Genomic DNA, 23,166 nt, shown 5'->3' on the forward strand with positions numbered 1-23,166 from the left:
CTGAGGTTACGAAAGGCGCTATATAAATGTAAGTGTTTTTTCATTATGGGAGGCTGAGAATGCTTCCAGCAGCACTAGCCCTGCAGGGTGAATGATTGACACTTTGCTGTGGGCCCTGGGCTGCAGAGCAGGGACTACAACTCCCACAACACACTGCGCCACGCCGTGGCCAACTGCATGCCCTCATTTCCCTTCGGTACAAGCTTCACGACCAGCCCCGGAGGGAACACATTCCCCGGGAACCCGCTGCCAGGCACCCCCGCCACATTCTGCACGGCGAGCGGCCGGCTGTGTGGGCCTGGCCCGAGCGTCAGCTTTAGCCGGCCTGCTCACTGCCTGACCGGCCCGCCGAAGGACCCTCCCTAGCAACGCGTGCGGCGGCGGCGTATCCAAGGAGCCGGGCGGCGATGGCGGATGAAGAGCATATGGTGACGCCGGAGAAGATCCGCAGCAAGCGGATCTTCTTCAACCACTTAGACTCGTTCGTGGGGACTCACGCAGGGAGAGTTAGTGAAGTCTGCAACTGGTTACTGAGTGGCTGTGTGTGTGTGAGCAAATGAGCATGTGTGTAAGTGTGCGTGTGTGTTCATGTATGTGTATGCAAGTGTTTATGTAAGTGTTCATGTATGTGTATATGTGTTCATGTGTATGTGTTTGTAAGTGTTCATATGTGTAAGTGTTCATGTAAGTGTTCATGTATATGTTTATGTACAAGTGTTTATGTATGCAATTATTCTTGTATGTATGTAAGTGTTCATGTATGTGAGTGAACACTTCTACACACATACACACCTGAACACATAGCTATGCATGGTATCTGCAGAAAAGTATGCCTGTTTCTTACTTACTGATCAGGCTTGTCTATCACACTTATTCTGTACACGAGTGTGGTTCTCTGCGCAGGTAGGAGCTTCAATGTACTTCAAAATAATTGAGTTTTATCTTAGGGCAGTGGTGGCAACACAGTTGGAATTAGTTTGAGAAACATTTGGATGCTATGTTGTGCAGTTTGTTGTGTCTTTCTGAATGGATGAACTAAAATGGGACGAATGGTATTCCTTATCTGTACCTATCTTGTGATTTGTGAACTTCATCTTCATGTATTACAGTGCTCTTCCACCATTTTGCGAACTTGTTCCTATATTTTTATGAATGAGAACACTGGAAACACATTTAAAAAATGGTCGTATATATTTGTACTGCCAAAATGGCCAACATGCTCCACTCTTTGTTTCTGATTGGTCCCCTTGGAGGATAAGCCACACCCTGAAGTTTCACAGGAATGTGTCACTGGAACCACCCAGCCCAAGGTCTCACTGACTTTGCAAATTGTAACTCGATCCACTTTGACTTCCTGAAGTGACAGAGGACAGAGCTCCCCAGAAGACAGCAAGGGCCAGCCAAAGTGCCTTACCCCAGTCCAAGTTCATCCCTCCCCCAGCCAAAGTACCTTACCCCAGTCCAAGCGCATGCCTCCCCCAACCGAAGTGCCTTACCCCAGTCCTACATCCCTCCCGCAGCCAAAGTGCCTTACCCCAGTCCAGGTGCATGCCTCCCCCAGCCGAAGTGCCTTACCCCAGTCCTACATCCCTTCCCCAGCCAAAGTGCCTTACCCCAGTCCAAGTGCATGCCTCCCCCATCTGAAGTTCAGTATGGGCAGGGGGTGTGGGGCTGGACAGACAACTGTCTGTCAAAAAAAGTGCAGTACAAATAGTTAGTCCCTTAAAAAATTGGCTGATAAACAGGACTGATGTTCAGACAATAGGGACTGATTTCAGCTTGACCTGATCACATCATGAAAGGAACAGATTAAACTCCCAACACATTTTTCCAGGCATATAAGTAGAAGGAACACAGTTCGGGATGATGACTTCGTAGTCCAGGAGCATGACTTAATCAAAGCAAGGAGTGAAACTTTCAACTTCGAAGGGGATGTAAAGTTGGTGGTATCAAATCAGCCGAAAATCAGGCTGGGTGTATAACGGGCGGACAACCTGACTAGTTTTATTCCCCTGCTGAAATTAAAAGTTTCATCCAAGGCGTCTCATCGGCAGCGGTTAAATCAGAGTACGGAAAATTCACTTTTCCATCATGAAACACCTATCAAACTGACCTCTTCTAAGATTGCCACTGCTGAAAGTTATTAACACTATTGGAAAACTGTACAAAAAAGCCTTAATTTCTTTGTAATATGATGCAGATTGCACCCAGAAGATTTTGATTTGTAACTCAAAGAGTTAAATTCTGATACTTAATTTCCAGTACCTATCTAATAGTATGGTTGGAGCATCGCTGGAGGAACCGGTAGATGCTGAAGAACAAAATGAGGAAGAGGCTGAAACAGAGAAAAGTATGACACCGACCAAAGGGACGTACCAGGTGGTGGGAACACTGAGCAAACCTGATGCCAAGGAACCTGATTTTGCTTTTGAAATCTTCTCTGTATGTTCTCAAATTTACTTTTTGAAGCTAAGATTTAAGATCATTTTAAAATTTACTAACAGGACTGATGTCTCACTATAGGATTGCAGGTTTTTTTTATTGTTAGTTTGATGGGCAAAGGTAAATCTTTAAGTTCGTGGAGCTGGATTTTATGGGTGATTTTTCCGTTTTCGGGGTGGAAGTGGAGGCGGTGCGGCCGGGAATAGTTTGCGCTTTAATAAGGAAGTTTGGGCACCTTGGCCCTGTGCCAGGTCGCGCAGCACTAAGGGAGGCGTTGTACAAAGTTTGTGGCACAAGGATGGGAAACTCGCAAACTAAAGTGCCTGGGCCGTGTGCACTCCCAAGAGAGGCCTGAAGAGGGGTAGGGGGTGGGGTGGAAAAAACCTTCCATGTGTATTCCCAAGAGAAGACTTGAGCGGGGGCGGGGGTTGTGTAAAAAAACATTTTATTAAAAAAAACCCACAAAAACATTGCCCACGCCACCACAACACAAATTGCGGGAAAAAAAATTAAAAGAACAAGTACTCGCACTTACCTTTACCGCACTTTACCCTCCTCACCGCCGCCGGCATGGCCAACTGCTCTGGTTTCCCAGGCGGTCATTGCGAGGCGCAATTCGAGACGTACGGGTCGGGTTCGAGTCAAAACTCGGACGGTGTCGCAACAAGAAACGTTGTACACCCGGAGCAGCTGAGCGCCGTCACAAAACCAGACCCGAGGATCGCGACTGGACGCAAGAGACCTCGACGCCCCATTTCACGCTGCTCCAGGGCGAAACCCGGAGCGCAAAGGACCGGAAAATCCAGCCCATGGTTCCTTACCCTGTCATTAACTGCTTAGCACAAAGCAAAACTGAGTGTTAAAGCAACTCATGTCAACACACAAACTGTCACAAGAAAAACAAAAATGACTGCATCTGTACAGCAGGCCAATCAGAATCTGAAAGAGATCGATAGTGTAAGGTTTCAAGTGTAACCTTCATCAGAACTGCCACAGTCTTAACGTTAACTGGAAGAACTTCAGAGTTGGAAAACAACATGCTGGAAATACGCAGTAGGTCAGGCAGCAGTTCTGACGAAAGGGGATCGACCTGACATGTTAACTCTGTTTCTCGCTCCACAGATGCTGCTTGACCTGCTGAGTATTTCCATCATTTTCTGTTGTTATTTCAGATTTAGGGTATAACATTGTGAGGGGTCTAGGTAGAGTGAATAGGAAGGACCTATTTCCCTCAGCAGAGGGGTCAATAACCAGGGAGCGTAGATTTACAGTAATTGGTAGAAGGATTAGAGGGGAGCTGAGGAGAACTTTTTTCACCCAGAGGATGATGGGGGTCTGGAACTCACTGCCTGAAAGTGTGATAGAGACATAAAACCTCATCGTATTTAAAAAGTGCTTGGATACGCACTTGAAGTGTTGTAACGTACAAGGCTACGGACCAAGAGCTAGAAAGTGGGATTAGGCTGGATAGCTCTTTTTCAGCTAGCACAGACACAATGGGCCAAATGGCCTCCTTCTGTACCATAAATGATTCTATGATTTCCAGCATCCACAGTATTTTGCTTTTGTATTAACTTCAGAGTTTAGCTGTCTTCCCCCATTATCGGACTGGATTTCCCCCAGTAGGTGTCATTCACATTCTGCTGTTTTCCTTTCCATTTTGGAAACCTGCAGACACATTCTCTTGTCTTTCTTGTCTGTGGCTTGCCTGCTTTACATGCTGCTGTTCTCCCCTTCCCTGTTTGTTTTCTTAGAGCTGTCCTGATATGGCCTCATCAATTGAATGAGGGGTTTCACCAGCCTGATTTTTCCAATGGCCTCCTCATTGGCCTCGCTACCTCTACCCAATATTCTTCTCAATCTTCCTCACAGCAATGCTCCACCTCGCACTGAACAAGCTCTCCGCTGGAGTGGAACTAAACTACAGAACCAATGGGAACCTGTTCAACCTATGTCACCTCCAGGCCAGATCCAAGAACGTCCCATCCTCTGTCGTCGAGCTACAGTACACGGGCGCGATTGCGTCTGCGCACATTCAGAGTCCGAACTTCAAGTCATAGTCAACACCTTCGCTGAGGCGTACGAAAGCATGGGCCTTACACTAAACAACCGTAAGACAAAGGTCCTCCACCAACCTGACCCCGCCACATAACACTGCCCCCCAGTCATCAAGGTCCACGGCGTGGCCCTGGACAACGTGGACCATTTTCCATATCTCGGGAGCCTATTATCAACAAGGGCAGACATCGACGATGAGATTCAACATTGCCTCAGTGCGCCAATGCAGCCTTCGGCCGCCTGAGGAAAGAAGTGTTTGAAGATCAGGCCCTCAAATCTGCCACCAAGCTCATGGTCTACAGGGCTGTTGTGATACCTGCCCTCCTGTATAGCTCAAAGACGTGGACCATATACAGTAGACACTTCAAATCGCTGGAGAAATACCACCAACAATGTCTCCGCAAGATCCTGCAAATCCCCTGGGAGGACAGACGCACCAATGTCAGTATCCTCGACCAGGCTAACATCCCCAGCATTGAGGCACTGACCACACTTGACCAGCTCTGCTGGGCAGGCCACATTGTTTGCATGCCTGACACAAGACTCCCAAAGCAAGCGCTCTACTCGGAACTCCTACACCGCAAGCGAGCCCAAGTTGGGCAGAGGAAATGTTTCAAGGACACCCTAAAAGCCTCCTTGATAAAATGCAACATCCCCACCGACCACCTGGGAGTCCCTAGCCGCTCTAAGTGGAGGAAGTACATCCGGGAGGGCGCTGAGCACCTCGAGTCTCATTGCCGAGAACATGCAGAAACCAAGCGCAGGCAGCGGAAGGAGCGTGCGGCAAACCAGTCCCACCCACCCTTTCCTTCAACGACTGTCTGTCCCACCTGTGACTGAGACTGTAATTCACGTATTGGACTGTACAGTCACCAGAGAACTCACTTTTAGAGTGGAAGGATTTCGAGGGACTGCCTATGTTGATGATGACCCAATATTAACTCCAATTCATCCAAAACTCTGCTACTTGGATCCTATTCCGTAGACTGTCTGCTCACCTTTCACTCCTATCCTTGCCAACATCTCTTAACATGTCTTCAGAATCTTCATCTTCTATAAATGTCTGCTTGCATCCTTTGCTCTTCCAACTCTGGTCTACTGTGTGTTCCTTCTTCCCCTGCTGTACCATTGGCAGCAGAACCTTTTACCTCTCACCCTCTGGAAGTCTACCAACTGTGAGAGACCTTGCTTCATCTGTCCCCACTTTTAAAAGCCTCCTTAAAACCTACCTCCTCCACAATACCTTTAACTACCTCTCTTAATTCCCCTCCTACTCCTACTTCTTTCGGATGTTTGATCCAAAACTTTGGTGTCTTGGGATATTATACTACTTTAAAGGCACTATATAAATATACCTTGTTGTTGATTGTCCCAGTTTCTGATGCCTTAACCTGCCTTTCTCTTTTAGATACCGATCAAGCTGCGTGCATTGCCTTCAACCACCAGCTTTATCTCAGATTTCTCGTCTTTGCAGTTTTCCTTTTATCACTCAAATTGTCAAATTCGCTGTTCCCATTAGATAATGAGATTTTTGAATTTTGCTACTGGAGCAACGATGAAGTAAGATCATTAAATTTAATAGGTTGAATCTCCCCTGATAGATAGCTGATACCAATTGGGGTGTCAGTTGGCATGCTACAACTGGCCTTCGTGTCCCTGAGCTAGGGAGGGGAAAACCAGCCAGGGGTCCCGATCCTGATTACTATTCTAGTGACCCTGGCTGGAAAGTCTGCCTGTGTTGACACTGAGCGAGGGTAGGACTGAGCTCAACTACGAATCCCTCCCCACAGTCTGGGGATACACCATCTATCACGCACCAAGAATAGCCACTTGGGCGTGGTACTGGAGGGGTTCAGCAAGATCTGAGCAGAAGAGGCGAGAAAATTGAGTTGAATTGAAAGTCAGTAATATAGCGAGCCAATGTGCATATGTCTAAAGATCCGAAAAAGAACACAGTAGCTTTAAATCTCCATTGGAACAGTTTGATGTGCTCAAAGTATGGCAAAAGTAAACTGCAAACGTATGTACCCAAGAAAGTGGCTGTTCTCTTTAGACATAAATTATAAACAGGGATTTGAAAGTTGCCAGCTTATACATTTTGTAGCAAATATCTTTTTTAAAGGTGAAATTATGTTCGTAGCAGGGAATTATTTCACTGGATTTCATGCAGGCATCTGGATAAAGGTAGTTTTCTTTATTTTTCACATCTTATTTCAGTTTGATTCACGTGAGCAGCTATTGGAATATCTTATGGACTGCGACATCATCATCTATAACATCACAGAAACAACTGAGCAAGTTGATGAAGCCACTTGGGCTGTTTCAGGTTCTAATTTACCATTTTATTTTTCTGCTTTTCCTTTTGCTTCTTTAACAATAATTACGTATCACCTGCTTAATTTCTTTGACCATGTTTGTTTCACAAGTTGATCAACATTTCCATCATGAACAAAAAAAATCCTTGCCTTAATTACGTGTCAGAGAAGCTGCAAAGATTTGATTTGTTAAAGAAGTGGTGTGCTGAATGTCATTAAAACTGTAACGGGCGGGCTTGTACTTTCGTCAGCTAATATAGAGCGGAGATCCCTCTGAGTTTTCCTCTCCATAGAAAACTGAGACACACAAGTGGACAATCGTAATGCGGAGATATGCAACTTATCTCTTGTCCATGGGATTTAAGCTGCGGGGTCGCTGATAAAAATACGCATTACAGCGGTGTTTATGTTAAAGTGTAAGTAATGGCATCGATATAGTACATCATCTTCGGCACCAGCTTCACTTTCTTGTGGTTTGTATGGATGTCTATCCCCTTATCCCCTGGGGTAACTTGCATTCCTCTTGAAATAGCATTGATAGCAGAAGGAATACCCTGCACTTAGTCCTTTAATTTTTTTTTAACATAGGAAATGAAAACAAAATAATTTTAATTGGGCAATTTTTTTATTGGTATAACGGTGTTATTGCCCATTGTGGAATGTAAGAAACAGTTCTATCATTAACAGACTGTTGGTAAGTGCAGGGAAACATCTTCAACAGTTTTATTACTGGAATATTAATCCTAACCTACTGAAAAAACACCAACAACACAAATTTATAAAAATAAAAGTGTAACCACTCTATCTGTGCTCTCTCTCTTCATTTTACATAGGATTACATCAGATATACGGCACAGAAACAGGCCATTCAGCCCAACCAGTCCATGCCGGCGTTTATGTTCCACTCGAGCCTCCTCCCATCTTTCCTCATCTAACTCTTATCAGCATTACCCTCTATTCCCTTCTCCTTCATATGCTTGTCCAGCATATGCATCTGTACTATTTGCTTCAACCACTCCCTGTGGCAGCAAGTTCCAAATTGTCACCACTCTTTTGAATTTTCTATTTGATTTCGTGGCGACTATCTTATATTGTTGGCCTCTAGTTATGCTCTTCCCCACAAGTGGAAACATTATCTCTGTATCTGTCATGTATCTCACACTACTGTATATAACTGTATCTTACCGTGCTATACATGACTGTAACTAGATATGACCTGTAACCACAAGCATACTTTACCACCAGGGGTGCACTTACAGGAGACACTGCATACCTGTTCCACACAGGTATATAAAGACAGGTCTCAGGCAAGGGTGGGACTCGAGAGCTATGAAATAAAGGTGCAGGTCCAGAGTGACCTTGACTTCAGCATGTGCCTCGTGTAAGTCTGTACTGCAGGGTCAGGACTTTACAGTGGCGACGAGTTACGGGATCACAGAATCCACAGAATGGCTACCATTGGCTCAGATGAGAAATACAATGCTGGGGACAATTGGGAGGACTTTATAGAAAGGCTCCAGCAAAGCTTTGTAACCAAAGACTGGTTGGGCGACGATAAGGCAGACAAGAGAAGAGCCTATCTCTTTACCAGCTGTGGCTCGAAAACATACGCCTTAATGAAGGACCTGCTGGCACCCAAGAAACCAGCAAGCAAGTTGTTTGAGGAGTTGAGCACACTGGTGAGAGACCACCTGAAGCCAGCGAGCAGCCGACACATGGCCAGACACAGGTTCTTTGTGGCGGAACTTCGGAGGCTGGCTAGTTTATGTGAGTTCTCCGATGAACTAAGGAAAGAAGTACTGAGAGACTTTTTTATTGAAGGAATAGGCCACGCAGGCATATTCCAAAAGCTCATAGAGACCAAGAACTTGACCCTAGAGGCAGCAGCACTGGTCGCACAGACATTCTTGGCAGGAGAAGTAGAAACATGGTTGATCTATACTGCGGGTACGACAACTAACGAAACATCAGAACAAGGGGTTCACAGCGTGAAACAAGCCGATACCCCCACACACAGACAAAGGCAGGAGAGCAGGTCTTCAACAGCAGGCAGTGGCGCCAGAAGCCACCAAGGGCCACATGAACGGCCGTTCACACCTCATCAACCCACAATGCGAGCAATCAACTACAGACTGAGAGAAGCTCAAGAGAGATCAGCCAGATGCAGCTCATCCTTCAGAAACAATGGAAGCGGTCTGTGCTGGAGATGTGGGGGAAGACACTCAACAAGGGGTGTCGATTTCAGCATGCTGTTTGCAGAAACTGCAACTATACAGGGCATCTGGCTCACATGTGCAGAAAAACAGCAGCTCGGCTGGTATACGAATCGGAAGGGTCGGAAAGCGGACCAGAAGACGGTGGGGACAGTGCCCGGGACGCCGAGGTACAGCGGGTCAACACAATAAATGTCCACTGTTCTTACAACAAGATGCCTCCAATAATGATGAGGGTCCTACTCAACGGGATACCCGTCAACATGGAACTGGACACGGGAGCTCGTCAATCTCTCATGAGCGTCCAACAATTTGAACAGCTGTGGCCGCACAAAAGCAACAGACCAAAACTCACAAGGATTGACACCAAACTAAGGACCTATACCAAAGAAATCGTCCCAGTCCTTGGCAGCGCCATGCTCTCAGTCACACACAAAGGGATGGTGAACCGACTTCCCCTGTGGATTGTCCCCGGAGATCTCCCAGCACTGTTGGGGAGAAACTGGCTGGCAAAACTAAATTGGAAATGGGATGATGTTCACACCATGTTGTCAGAGGAACGGACCTCCTGCTCAACAGTTCTAAATCGTATTGAACATCTCTTTCAGCCAGGTGTAGGTACCTTCAAAGGGGTTAAAGTTAAAATCTACATCACACAGGATGCCAGACCGGTCCATCACAAGGCTAGAGCTGTGCCTTACGTGATGAGGGAAAAGATTGAACACGAACTGGACCAGCTTCTGCGGGAAGGCATTATCTCAGCCATGGTATTTAACGACTGGGCAAGTCCCATCGTCCCCGTCATGAAGCCTGATGGATCCGTACGAATCTGTGGGGATTACAAGTCTACCATAAACAGAGTCTCCCTACAAGACCAATACCCACTGCCCAAAGCGGAGGACCTATTTTCCACGTTGGCTGGAAGAAAACTTTTCTCGAAACTAGATCTCACATCTGCGTATATGACGCAAGAACTGACCGAAGAGTCTAAGCTACTCACCACCATCAATACACATCGAGGCCTTTTTATGTACAATCGATGCCCATTCGGCATCAGGTCGGCAACTGCTATATTCCAGCGCAACATGGAGAGTCTGCTCAAGTCAATCCCGGGGACGGTTGTGTTTCAAGATGACATACTCATCACGGGCAGGGACACCGACGCCCATCTCCGCAATTTGGAGGAAGTACTAAGTTGATTGGATCGGGTAGGCCTAAGAGTTAAGAAATCCAAGTGTCTGTTTCTCGCACCCGAGGTTGGATTTTTGGGCAGAAGGATTGCCGCTGATGGAATCCGTCCAACAGAATCCAAAACCGAAGCAATTCGTCTGGCACCCAGGCCCCGGAATGTCTCGGAACTGCGCGCCTTTCTCAGGCTACTCAATTACTTTGGGAACTTTATGCAGAACTTGAGCACACTGCTGGAGCCTCTCCATGTGCTACTCAGAAAGGGGTGCGATTGGTTTTGGGGGGACTCCCAAGAACGCGCCCTCTATGTTCCAACAGTGTTTTAGCCTTTTTTGACCCAGGTAAAAAGCTAGTTCTTACATGTGATGCATCAGCGTATGGGGTCGGGTGCGTTTTACAGCATGTCAATGATGCGGGTAAATTACAACCCATTGCTTATGCCTCCAGGTCACTTTCGCGGGCGGAGCGCGAGTACGGTATGGTTGAGAAGGAGGCGCTCGCGTGCGTGTACGGTGTCAAAAAGATGCACCAATACCTTTTCGGGGCCAAGTTCACATTAGAAACCGATCACAAACCCCTCACGTCCCTGCTATCCGAGTGCAAGGCAATAAACGCCAACGCCTCGGCGCGCATTCAGCGGTGGGCACTCATGCTGGCGCCTTACAATTACACAATAAGGCACAGACCAGGCACGACGCGCTTAGCAGGCTACCCCTGCCGACCACGGAAGGGTCCGACGAACTGGACTGTGAGATGTTCATGGCAATCGATGCCTTTGAATCCACAGGTTCGCCCATGACGGCTCGCCAAATCAGAGCCTGGACGACCAGCGACCGCACGTTATCCTTAGTCAAAAGATGTGTTTTAACTGGTGACTGGGCAGAGGCTCGCGATGCCTGCCCCGAGGAGATCAAACCTTTCCATAGGCGCATGCATGAACTATCACTACAGGCAGACTGCCTGATGTGGGGCAGCCGAGTAGTTATGCCCTTGCGAGGCAGAGAGGCGTTTGTCCAGGTGCTCCACCGCGAGCATCCGGGGATCGTCCTTATGAAGGCCATAGCCAGATCCCATGTCGGTGATAATGGTCCGTGCTTCACCAGCGCAGAATTTCAAGATTTTGTAGTTGACCACGGCATAAATCACGTTAAGACGGCACCGTACAAGCCAGCCTCCAATGGCCAGGCGGAGCGAGCAGTGCAAATCGTTAAACAAGGCATGCTAAAAATCCAAGGTCCCACACTGCAGAGCTGCCTGTCGCGACTGCTGCTGGCATACAGATCTCGTCCGCATTCGTTGACTGGGGTTCCCCCCGCGCAACTATTGATGAAACGGATCTTAAAGACTAGGCTCTCGTTAATCCTCCCAGACATGCATGAAATTGTTGAGGCAAAGCGCCGGAAGCTAACTGAGTACCATGACCGAAATTCGAGGGGGAGGTGGAATGAGATAGGGGACAAAGTGTTTGTGCTAAACTATGGCAGTGGTCCCAAATGGCTTGCAGGGACAGTAACTGGCAAGGAAGGAAACAGGCTACTGGTGGTACAAATGGACAATGGCCAAACCTGCCGGAGGCATGTAGACCAAATAAAAAGTAGATTCACCAACAACACTGCAGAACCAGAGGCAGACTACAATGTGGAACTCACACCACACCTGGTGGACAGACAGAGGGAACAACCTGAGGAAAGGGCAGTCTCAATAGACAGCCCAGGCGAGATACCAGCAATCATACTGAACGAAACAGACAGCCCAGGCAAGATACCAGCAATCACACCGAAAGAAAAACAGGCACCAAGGCAAACAACTGAACCACAACTAAGACGCTCCACGCGAGAGCGTAGACCACCTGAGAGACTGAATCTATAAAGACAATAAGACCTTGGGGGAGGGTGATGTCATGTATCTCACACTACTGTATATAACTGTATCTTATGCTATACATGACTGTAACTAGATATGACCTGTAACCACAAACATACCTTACCACCAGGGGTGCACTTGCGGGAGACACTGCATACCTGTTCCACACAGATATATAAAGGCAGGTCTCAGGCAAGTTGGGACTCGAGAGCTGTGAAATAAAGGTGCAGGTTCAGAGTGACCTTGACTTCAGCATGTGCCTCGTGTAAGTCTGTACTGCAGGGTCAGGACTTTACAGTATCCACTCCATCAAAACCTTTCATAATTTTAAAGACCTCCATTAGATCATCCCTCAGCCTTTTTTCAAGAGAAAAGTGACCCAGTCTATTCATTCTTTCCTGATATGTATACTCTCGCATTTCTGGTATCATCCTCGTAAATCTTCTCTGCACCCTCTCCAGTACCTCTCTGTATTCTTTTTTAATAATATGGCGACCAGAACTGTATGCAGTGCGCCAAGTGTGATCTAACCAAGGTTCGACACAGGTTTAGCATAACCTCTCTACTTTTCAATTCTATGCCTCTGGAAATAAACCCTTGTGCCTGGTTTGATTTTTTGCAGCATTGCTAACCTGTGTCGCAAGGTTTAGCGATTTGTATATTTGTACTCCGAGATCCCTTTGTTCCTCTACCCCACCTAGACTCGCACCCTACAAGTAATAAGTGACCTCCCTATTCTTCCTACCAAAATGTAATACCTCAGATTTATCTGTGTTGAACTTCATTTGCCAATTATATGCCCATTCTGCAAGTTTATTAATGCCCTCCTGTAATTTGTTGCAGTCCTCCTCAATATTGATTATCGCCCAACGCCCCCCCCCACCCCCCATTTGGTGTCATCCACAAATTAAAAAATTGTGTTTTGGATTCCAAAGTCTAATTAGTTAATATAAATTGTGAACAATAGTGGTCCCAGCACTGATCCTTGTGGAACACTACTACCCACCTTCTGCCACTGTGAATAGCTCCCTTTACCCCTACTCTCTGCTTTCTGTCTTGAAGCCAGCTAGCTATCCTTTCTGCTACTTGTCCCGACTCCACATTCTCTGACCTTGTTCATCAGTCTATTATGGGGTACCTTAACTCAGTCCCCTGACTCAGTATTCTCTGACCGCATTCATCAGTCTATTATGGGGTACCTTAGCGAAAGCCTTTGGAAAATGTAGATAAATTACATCTACTGCATTTTGGTAAGAAAAATAAGGAGATCGCATATTGCTTGGAAATAAGAATCTAAATGGAGCAGAGGGGCAAAGGGATCTCAGAGTACAAATACACAAATCGCTAAAAGTTGCAACACAGGTCAATAAGGCCATAACAAAAGCAAACCAAGCACTAGGGTTTATTTCTGGAGAGATAGAATTGAAAAGTAGAGAAGTTATGCTAAACTTTTATAGAACCTTGGTTAGACCACACTTGGAGTACAATTTTGGTCTCCATATTACAAAAAGGATATAGAGGCACTGGAGTGGTTGCAAAAAAGATTTACAAGGATGATACCAGAACTGCGAGGTTATACTATAGAGGCAGGAAAGGATGAACAGACTGGGTCTCCTTCCTCTTGAAAAGAGAAAGCTGAGGGGTGACCTAATAGAGGTATTTCAAATTATGAAAGGTTTTTATTGATGTGACAGAGAGAGTTTCCACTTGTGCAGAAGAGCAAAACTAGAGGCCATCAATATAAGATAGTCACCAAGAAATCAAATAGGGAATTCAGAAAAAACGTTTTTAGACTTCTGAGATTGTGGAACCCATTACCACAGGAAATGATTGAGGTGAATATTATAGATGCACATAAGGGGAGTGACATAAGGAGATATTAAGACAGATAACCAAAAGCTTGGTCAAAGAGGTAGGTTTTAAGGAACGTCTTAAAGGAGAAGAGAGAGATAGAGACACGCAGAGATTTAGGGAGGAAATTCCAGAGCTTAGAAAGCAGGTAGCTAAAGGCACGGCCACCAATGGTGGAACAATTACAATCAGGGATGTGCAAAAGGCCAGAATTGAAAGAGCGCAGAGATCTCGAAGGGTTTGAAGTGTTGGAGGAGGTTAAACAGATAGGGAGGTGCGAGGCTATGCATCAGTCTGCAGGCGTGTGATGGTGCAGCCATGACCACAATCAGCCGTTTGATAACCGTGAAGTGGAATTTATGCTGTATGAGGTAGAAGTGGAGAAGGTGACCCTATTTGCTGCACCATGCTTTCAATCTCATAGGCCAGCATTGCAGCATGCCTGGAAGGAGCTGAATGCAGATTGGAGACCTCACCTGACTGGTACTGTCACTGGCTGCAGTGCATGTTAGCTGCAGGTGTCCCAGCTCCAGATGGAAGAGCTCTGCATCTGGCTCTCTGCTGGCCAGAACCCTGTGAAGACAGTTTCTCATGGTTGTTGAGAAGTGGGTGCGTCAATGTCTGCAGATATAGTTGGTGATATTCTGGTGGATGTGGGCAGTGAGGCTGTGTTGGGTAACAGGCCTTCTTTCATGCAGCACAATTGACAGCACTACAGACTGTGATTAAGGATGCTCACGGCGATACAATTAGCCAGGTGTTCACGTCATAATTATGTTATTGACTCTGCTTTCACAGCCTCTCTTAGGAATTGGAGGCTTTGCATGCATTGAACATCTGCCAAAGTAAGGTGTGCCTACCTGCTTTAAAAATCATCGTGAAATGCATTTTTATTTGGTAGAATTGTGATATTTCTTCAGGATGTTTTATTATTTAAGTGAAGCTCTGCTGCTTCAGGTGGGCATTTGCTGCTCCCTGTTTAATCATCTTCCGTAAATGCACAAAGTGGGTAGAGAGCCAATGGGGTCGAAATTCCCCTGTTGTGTTTCTCCTGTTAGCAGCTCCGGGGGGTGCTAACAGGCGCAAAGTGTTTTCGGCGGGGGTGGGGGGCTCTACCGGCTCCTACGAAATTGCATGGGAGTTAGCGAAGGCACGAATCCCGTAGTGCCGCGCCCCGCTGGTAGCGCCCCGGGCCGCCGTGCCTCCGACGATGATGTCATCACTGTGCGCGGTGACCGCTTTTCGCTCTGCGGCGGAAATTGGGCAGCGCCTCGAGAGGCTGCCGTGGGCGATGTCAGCGCCGGCCTCACAGGTTGCGAACCGGGCCGCACTTCACTCATGGGGCGAAAGTTAAAGGGGAGGTGCACTGTGCCCCGCGCTACCATTTGTTTTCTCCAACTCACCAGTCGGGCCGATGTCGCGGGGTCCAGGCCGCAATTGTGTAGCCCGGCGCTCCGTTTTGGTGCCGGACTGAGGCCACGGCACCCCGTATCCCTGGTGGCCGAGGGGAGGCCCATTAAATGGTCCTGCAGAGCTCGCAGCGTCCCTCCTCTTTAACGGAAGGGGAGGGGCATTGAAACGCGTCAGCGCTATGCAGAGAGGCTGCATAACGCTCCGCGATGCGCCCGCGTAACGCCCCCGATCCCGCCCCGAGAGAAAGTGGAGTGTGGGACATTGCTCTCCACTTCCTTTGAGGAGCGGTAATCCCAATTTCGCTTCCAGGGTGGGACATCTGCGCCCCCAACCAGGGCAATACGCAATTTTGGCCCCAATATCTCTGGCTACTTTTCTGATCAGCTGTGCTTGATTTACATAGGGTCAATCTGAGAGGAAATCTTAATTTTAATGTAACATTTTAGGGAATCTTGGGAGTCTTGCTGAGTTGAAGTTCAAAATGTTTCACATTCAGGTGGTCTCAACAGTTTAAAGATATTGCACCTGTATGTTGTGCTGTGAGCTTAACGATACAGGACTTCAATTTATCATAGGGTCACCTAACAGAATAATAGCAACTCACTTGTGGATCAACATGGCAGGGAAAGAAATATTTTTCAAAAAGAAATGTAAGAAACACAGGAAACCATTAGAGAAACAGCAAACAGCAGAACCTCAGAAACCAATTCAGATACTTAATGAAATAAAAGGAATCTCCTTTTTTGGCCCTGGCTTTCCCCTTCCCTTCCTCCCTCCTTCTCTCCCCTCTCTTTCTCCCCTTCCTCTTTTCTCCTTCCACTCCTCTCCTTTCTCCTCCAATTCCTCTCCCTTTCTCCTCACCATCCCTCTACCTCTCCACTTCTCTCCTCTTTACCCCTCATCTTCTGTTTCTCCTCTCCCTCTTCCCTCCCTTTTCCTTTTGCTCTTTTCTCCTACTTCTCTTGCTCCTCTTCCCTCCCCTTCTCTTCTCCCCCTTCCTCTTCTCTCCTCCCCTCTGCCCTGCTCATTAACTCCACCCTCCCTACCCCTCCTTTTCTCCTTGTCACCTAGAATTGTAGAATAGTACAGGATAGAAGGAGGCCATTCGGCCCATCGACTCTCTGCCCTCTTCCCCGCTCTTTCCCCATATCCCTGCAATTTTTTCTTCTTCAAGTATCCAATTCCCCTCTTATCCTCCACTCTCTTTTGATTCGTGCTCGGGGTCATAAATGGTTACTAAAAAATCCAATTCAGGAGAAACTTTTTCAGAGAGTGGTTAGAATGTGGCACCTGCTACCACAAGGAGTAGTTGAGGCAAGTAGCATAGCTGCATTTGAGGGAGAAAGGAATAGAAGGATATGCTGATAGGGTTAGATGAAGTAGGGTGGGAGGAGGCTTGTGTGGAGCATAAACACCAGCATAGACCAGTTGGGCCGAATAGCTTGTTTATGTGCTGTACGTTCTATGTAAAGTTAATTATAAGTAGATAAGCATTTTGTGTGGGAAGTGCAGTTGAATATTGCCATCCAACTGCAGCCTGATCCCATTCCCCAAGGAGTGACAAATACAATGAACCTATTGGAGCAGCTATCATTCAAAGTTACCTGGAAGTATGACACAGAAGGAGAGGACTGACCAAGTAATGAATCACTTCCCAAACCCAGGGGAATGCAAGTATATTAAATAAATCAACTGTGTATAACTGTTGTACGTTTCCTTGGCTTATTCTGGACCAGATAAGTTAACAATGAAAGCATGCTAAAGGGTAATGTTTATTTTGGTTTTCCTTTTTCTATTTGCAGCGCTACATTCAGAATTAGAAAATTTCGAGAGCCCAAAGATATTCATTCTGTTGTCAACAATAATGACGTGGGCCCTCACCAAACCTGCAGATCCTGTAAGGAAAATTCAAAATGCTTTTGCTATTGCCGTTTAATCATTAGAGAGTCAAATTGAATAGTAGCTGGCTTTAAGCATGTTGCAAAGTTAAGTGTTTATTGAGTTTACATGACACTAAGATAGAGCTGATATTCAGTCTCAAAACCCAGTGACCATGGGTAGTTTATGAGTTAATCTGTACCCACTGAAGATTTTATAGATGTGCAGAAAGTGACTGAACAAACCGTGCACATTTATAGGATTTACAGTTTAAAGTGTAAATTATTTCTCAATAAATTTCGTAATGTCATATTTATTATCCCTGCTTTAAGAACGTCGTTGTGCATGAATCTCACCATAGATTGTGTTGACAGATGCCGCTGACTCAAAAACGGATTCGGAGCTGAGCAAACTCCCCACACGACTTTAAAAATATATATATTGCTAAAGAAAATTGATGCAATGGAGTGATTTTTAGCCTGCCATCCAATCTTTGGGTTCAGATGCTGGTTATAAAGCACTCACGCTTACCTCTATATGGTAACCTGAAGCACTTGATTGGATAACTGCATTGTACAGTAAATAAACTGAGCCAGTTTGATACATAAGCAATGCTGGATGCTGGAATCTGGAATAAAAACAGAAAATACTGGAAATCTCAGTGGGTCCGGCAGCATCTGTGTCGAGAAAGCAGAGTTAACGTTTGTCAGAACTTGGGAGTGTCCGGAAAGAACAGATTCGTAACAAGCACTGAAAGGGAGAGGGGAAGAAAGAACAAAAGAGAAGGTCTGTGATAGGATGGAAGGCAGGAGAGATTAGAGAGACAAAAGGGATGATGGTCCGAATTAAAATGTAATGCCAGGAGTTAGAAAAACATTAATCAAAATAGGGTGTGAATGGCGGAATAATAACCAGCTGCCATTGGAGACAAGGAGAAAACAAAACAGGCTTGGCAATTGGTGGGGGCGGGGAAAGGGAGCCAGTTGGCCATTCACACCCTATCTTGACTAATGTTTTTCTAACTCCTGGCATTACCATTTCAATTCGGCCCATCATCCCTTTTATCTCTCTAATCTCTCCTGCCTTCCACCCTATCACAGACCTTTCCTTTTGTTCTTTCTTCCCCTCCCCCATTCAATGCTTGTTAAGAATCTGTTCTTTCCGAACACTCTCCAGTTCTGACAAAGGGTCGTCAACCCGAAACGTTAACTCTGCAATCTCTCCACAGATCCAGTTTGATACATGGTCTTTGCTGAGTTAGGTGGCATCACCCAGGTTGACAATAGGGGTGCTGCATTTGGCCTTAGTGCCCCTGAATTAGGTAAAGGAAATCCCACCAGGGTTACGGCTACTGATTGCCATCTAGTGCTAGTAAATGCACTTGTGTTGACACCTAGGTCTAGATTTTCCAGATATGGGCACAGTTTAGACCTGAATGACGAGAAGGTTTCAGACATATTCAAATAGAAGCGTGCTGTTTGCACCTAATTTTCACAATTTAGATCCAGATGCAGATTTGTATGGGTGCAGCAAGCAAATAATGTGCATTGGTGAAATTTAAAGGACCGGGGACCATTAAAAGGAAAGGGCAGTGTGGGGTGACAAACATTCTGAAATGGAAAGGACCAGAAAAGCACCTTAACATTAGGAGCCTTTGCCAAAGCTCAAGCATGAGTGGGGTAAGAAATAACGAGCAAACGTGAAGGGAAAGGAAACCCAAGGTCACTGCATCACTCTACAGTCTAGCTATGGTGCAGCCCAGCAACTGACTCCTTGTTTGATGATTGCTGAAGTAGAGGTGGTGCTGCATGAGCTGGCTGCGCAGAGGATGGCCCTCTTTGTCACTGCAGGGCAACGTCCCGTAAGGAGTTGATAAGTTTGAAGCTTCACCTGACAGCTACTATGCTGCATGATAACTGTCGGTGTCCGAGCAGCAGCTGACATAGCTTTGCACGTGACCTTTTGCCAATGTGGATCCTGTGAAGATAGTTTCCTGCTTTTGTTGCAAGGTAGATGCAACAATGCTGCAGATATGGTTGGCCATATCTTTGCAGGCGTGCTGTATGTCAATAACCATGGCTTGCCTTCTTTCATGCAATATCACTGAAAGCATTACATACTGTGATTGGGGTTCTTCCGAGGAAGTGTCCAACAATATGGTTAGTCAGGTATTCCTGTATCTTAATGATGCCATCGGGTCTACTGTCCTAGTCTCCATTGGGAAACCATCACTCCTCCACTTTTCCGATTGGGTTCCCCTGATTTATGCCCATAAATGAGGCAGAACAGAGTGGAAACCTCCAGACTCCGGTGAGGGCAGGATCGGGTTCAGCTGTGATGCCACTAATGGTTGAATAGCTGACCATTCTCACTGTGTGTGCTGAAACCTGAAGTTTAGGCTCTTGGGCAAGGTAATGGAGAGCTGCCGAATCTGTGGAGGCATGCATGGCTGGAGTTGGCGCCTTCAGATCAGCCATGATCTTATTGAATGGCGGAGCAGGCTCGAGGGCCCATATGGCCTACTCCTGCTCCGATTTCTTATGTTCTTATGTTCAAGAGAAGGGAGATTAGGAGAAAAATAATCATCTCAATTCCTTAATTGCTGCTTTGTAGTCTTTCCAGGCATCCATTATTGTATATATTCTACATAAAACTGAAAAAAGTTAAATCATAAAATATGCTGTTTTAATGCGTTTAATTCACATGAAAATAAAGTCGACTGCTAATTTCTTTTTGCAGGAGGATCCAGTGGTTTCCTTAACGGAAGATGACTATCGTAAAAGAAAGGCTCATCCAAACTTTAAGGACCACATCAACCTTGAGAAACTGGTTATCAAACTTGGAAAAACTGTATGTAACCACAGAAGATAATTTGAATCTTAGAAAAGTAAATCTTCTGTGTACAGCTGTAATGGCTTGAAGTATGACATCAGTGTAGTCTAAATCCAATAGAGAATTCAGGAGAAACTTCTTTACCCAAACAGTGGTTAGAATGTGGAACGTGCTACCACATGGAGTGGTTGAGGCAAATAGCATAGATTATTTAAGGGGAAGCTCGATAAGCACATGAGGAAGAAAGGAATAGATGGATATGTTGCTAGATGAAGTGGGGCGGGAGGAGGTTCATGTAGAGCATAAACGCTGTTGGGACAAATGGCCTGTTTCTGTGCTGTCATCACAGGCAGTCCCTCGGAACAAGGATGACTTGCTTCCATGCCAAAAAAGGATGAGTTCACAGGTGTTTCAATGACAGACCTAATATTCCAGGTCCTGAACTACATCCTGAAGGGTGGAAGCTGCCTGTGCGTGGATTTTTTTAACGTGTGGGGTGGCCATTGCACACCAGCCACCACATGGGCTTGACAGAGCTAGGTCTTGGTCCAGTGGCAAGGGTTATCCAAGATGACTGGAGACCTGCTCTGCTGCACGGACCTAGTGCGCGCACACATCGTAGTGTGGGCTGGCCCGTGCTGCCCCTGGGCCACTAGCCCCGAACTCAGACCTCTCCTGGGCCCAGATCACATTCCTCCACAGTCTCTTGCTGCTCCTGCTGTATCTGCCCACGCTCCAATCACCGACCTGGACCTTGATGACGTCACTCTTCGCTGCCGTCGCCCTCCTGCACCAGCTCACACTGCTCCCTGAAGTGGAATGCCTCCACGCTGCTCCCGGGAGTCGCACCTCCGCTCCTTTTATGGCCCTGACCTGCCGCTGGTGTTCTCACGCAGGCCGGGGCCTGGACTTCCAGATAAAGCAGGGGAGCCAAATACCCTGCAATAATTTCTGTGCTGTAGGTCTACTGTGCATACTGTACTGTATGTAAGGTCTCTTTTATCTTACTGTTTTGGGTGTTCAGTTCCGAAATTTGGGATAAATCTCTAAGACTATAAATATCCTATTTCATTATATGTAACAAGCCGTGAGTGACAAAAACAAGTTACATTTCGACACAATCTCAATTTTTTTATCTGCTTTGAGAAATGTTATTTTCAGAGGATGTAAGGGGGAAAATTGTAGTAATTCAAGTTTAAGAAATAATGTGTTGCATTTATTGTACAGTTTCACATTCCAACAGCATTTTGTTGTCAAGAGAAAGTGAAATGTATTATGAACGACTTAATTATTCAGGTGATACCATGTAATCGTTTTTACAGGGTAGATTATCAACTTGCTCCCCGTGCCGTTGTGGATCAGCATCCTGGTACAGAATCCGCCCAATTTTCATTTCCAAAATAAAAACCAGGCAGTTTCTATAACAACCAGTTGATCCACAATGCCAATTTTCTCTCCGACAAAACGTTGTTGAGGATAGGGGTCAATTGAAAATGTAAAAACTGAAGTTGATAGCTTTTTATTAGGTAAGGGTGTTAAAGGTTGCAGAGCCAAGGCGGGTAAATGGAGTTAAGATACAGATCAGTCATGATCTAATTAAATGGTGTAACAGGCCTACTCTTGTTCCTATGTACCCCTAAATATTTGATGTAGACAGTAAGAACATCAAGTAAATAAATGGATTTTTGCAGACTGATCATGTAAAGATTATTTAATGAAAACAATACCATTTTTTCTTGGTGGAGGGGGAAGGGGTGGGTTACTGTAGGGCAAGGTCTGTGCCGTGGATTTCTCTACATGGTTAATTACTGAACTCAGCAATCCTTGTAAGGTGCCAGGCGAAGGCCAGGCACCAGAAGGAGTGTACATGGGTGCTGATGGCAGTGTGGGAATGGTGGCTGCATGAGGGGGGAAGACTGCATGTTGACAGGAGTGTGAAGATAGAGCCTGGCTACTGATGATCATTTTATTTGTAAAGAAAATATTTTATATCTCTGTTTAATTTTAGAAGAAGCGCAAGTTTACTACATACGTTATTGCTTCTGGGATTGTTTATGGAAGGGGCGAATCTATATTTCACTACTTTTTCAAGGTAAAGAATATGGGAAAATTATATTTTTCACCGTGACAGTCTTGAGTATACACAATCCATACCTCGATTCACAGCATCAGTTCTTTTGTGTTATGCAATATATTCCAAATGTTATTACCACGAGTTTGTTGTTTTACTTATTGAAAAGAAGCATCAAATTTTCAGGGCGATTGGGGAAAGAGTAGGGGAGTGGAACTAATTGGATAGCTCTTTCAAAGAGCTGGCACAGGCACGATGGGCCGAATGGCCTCCTGCTGTGCTGGAAGATCCTATGGCTGTTTACGCAACCCTTTAGTGAACAGTGTGCAAACAACTTTTCGACTGGGCGCGGCGCTGCTAATGACTCCCGCTAAATTCTGCAGGAGTTTAGCGGCGGCGGTAACTCGTAGCACCCCGTTCCGCTGCGCCAGCGATGACAACATCATCGCCGTGCGCAGCGCCCCATTAATGTCCCAGACCCTAAATTGGGTATCGCCCCCTGAAGCTGCGCCAGGTGATGCCAACGACAGCTTCAGGGGGCGCGTACAGGGCAGGGCGCAAGTTAAAGGGGCGGCATGGGCCATTACAAAAAAAATTCAGCCGATTTTACCGAGCGCCCCGTTGGCACTTTGAATGCAGGGTCCGTGTCGCGATTGGTCAGCCAGGCACTCTGCTTCAGTTCCGGGCTGTTGGCATCCCCGCTCCCCGGTGGTCCAGGTAGGCCCCTCATTACTACAGAATTTCACCTTGAGCCCATCCCATTAATTAAGGGAAGTGCCCCCCTATGTGGCAGCGCTACGTTGCCCAGTGTGTAGCGCTGTGCCCCGCTCCCGATGCGTCCATCCCAATTCCGCCCCAGAAAGAAAGTGGAGCGTGTTAATTGGCGCTCCACTTCCTTTCGGGGGCAGTAACCCGAATTTAGCGAGCGGGGCGGAACTTCTGCACTTGCCGCAAAATGTCCCGCATCCCAGATGTTACTGCCCCCAAACAGACGCAACAGAAATTTTCCCCCGATGATTCTAACAGCTGTCTTCATCAGTTG

General features: G+C 46.3%; 1 protein-coding gene across 1 annotated transcript in view; it reads left to right on the top strand.

Annotated features, from left to right (window-relative positions):
• The first annotated feature begins 228 nt into the window (after positions 1 to 228).
• Positions 229 to 23,166, top strand: part of ak7b (adenylate kinase 7b) — a 78,364-nt gene continuing 55,426 nt past the window's right edge. The window contains exons 1-6 of the mRNA XM_070879613.1: positions 229 to 506; positions 2,263 to 2,442; positions 6,718 to 6,826; positions 17,146 to 17,240; positions 19,961 to 20,071; positions 22,062 to 22,145. Coding sequence (XP_070735714.1) covers positions 408 to 506; positions 2,263 to 2,442; positions 6,718 to 6,826; positions 17,146 to 17,240; positions 19,961 to 20,071; positions 22,062 to 22,145 — 678 coding nt within the window. The 5' untranslated portion in view covers positions 229 to 407. The remainder of the gene's footprint in view (positions 507 to 2,262; positions 2,443 to 6,717; positions 6,827 to 17,145; positions 17,241 to 19,960; positions 20,072 to 22,061; positions 22,146 to 23,166) is intronic.

This window comes from Pristiophorus japonicus, chromosome 4 (assembly GCF_044704955.1).
Source record: "Pristiophorus japonicus isolate sPriJap1 chromosome 4, sPriJap1.hap1, whole genome shotgun sequence".
NCBI classification, from domain to species: Eukaryota; Metazoa; Chordata; class Chondrichthyes; family Pristiophoridae; genus Pristiophorus; species Pristiophorus japonicus.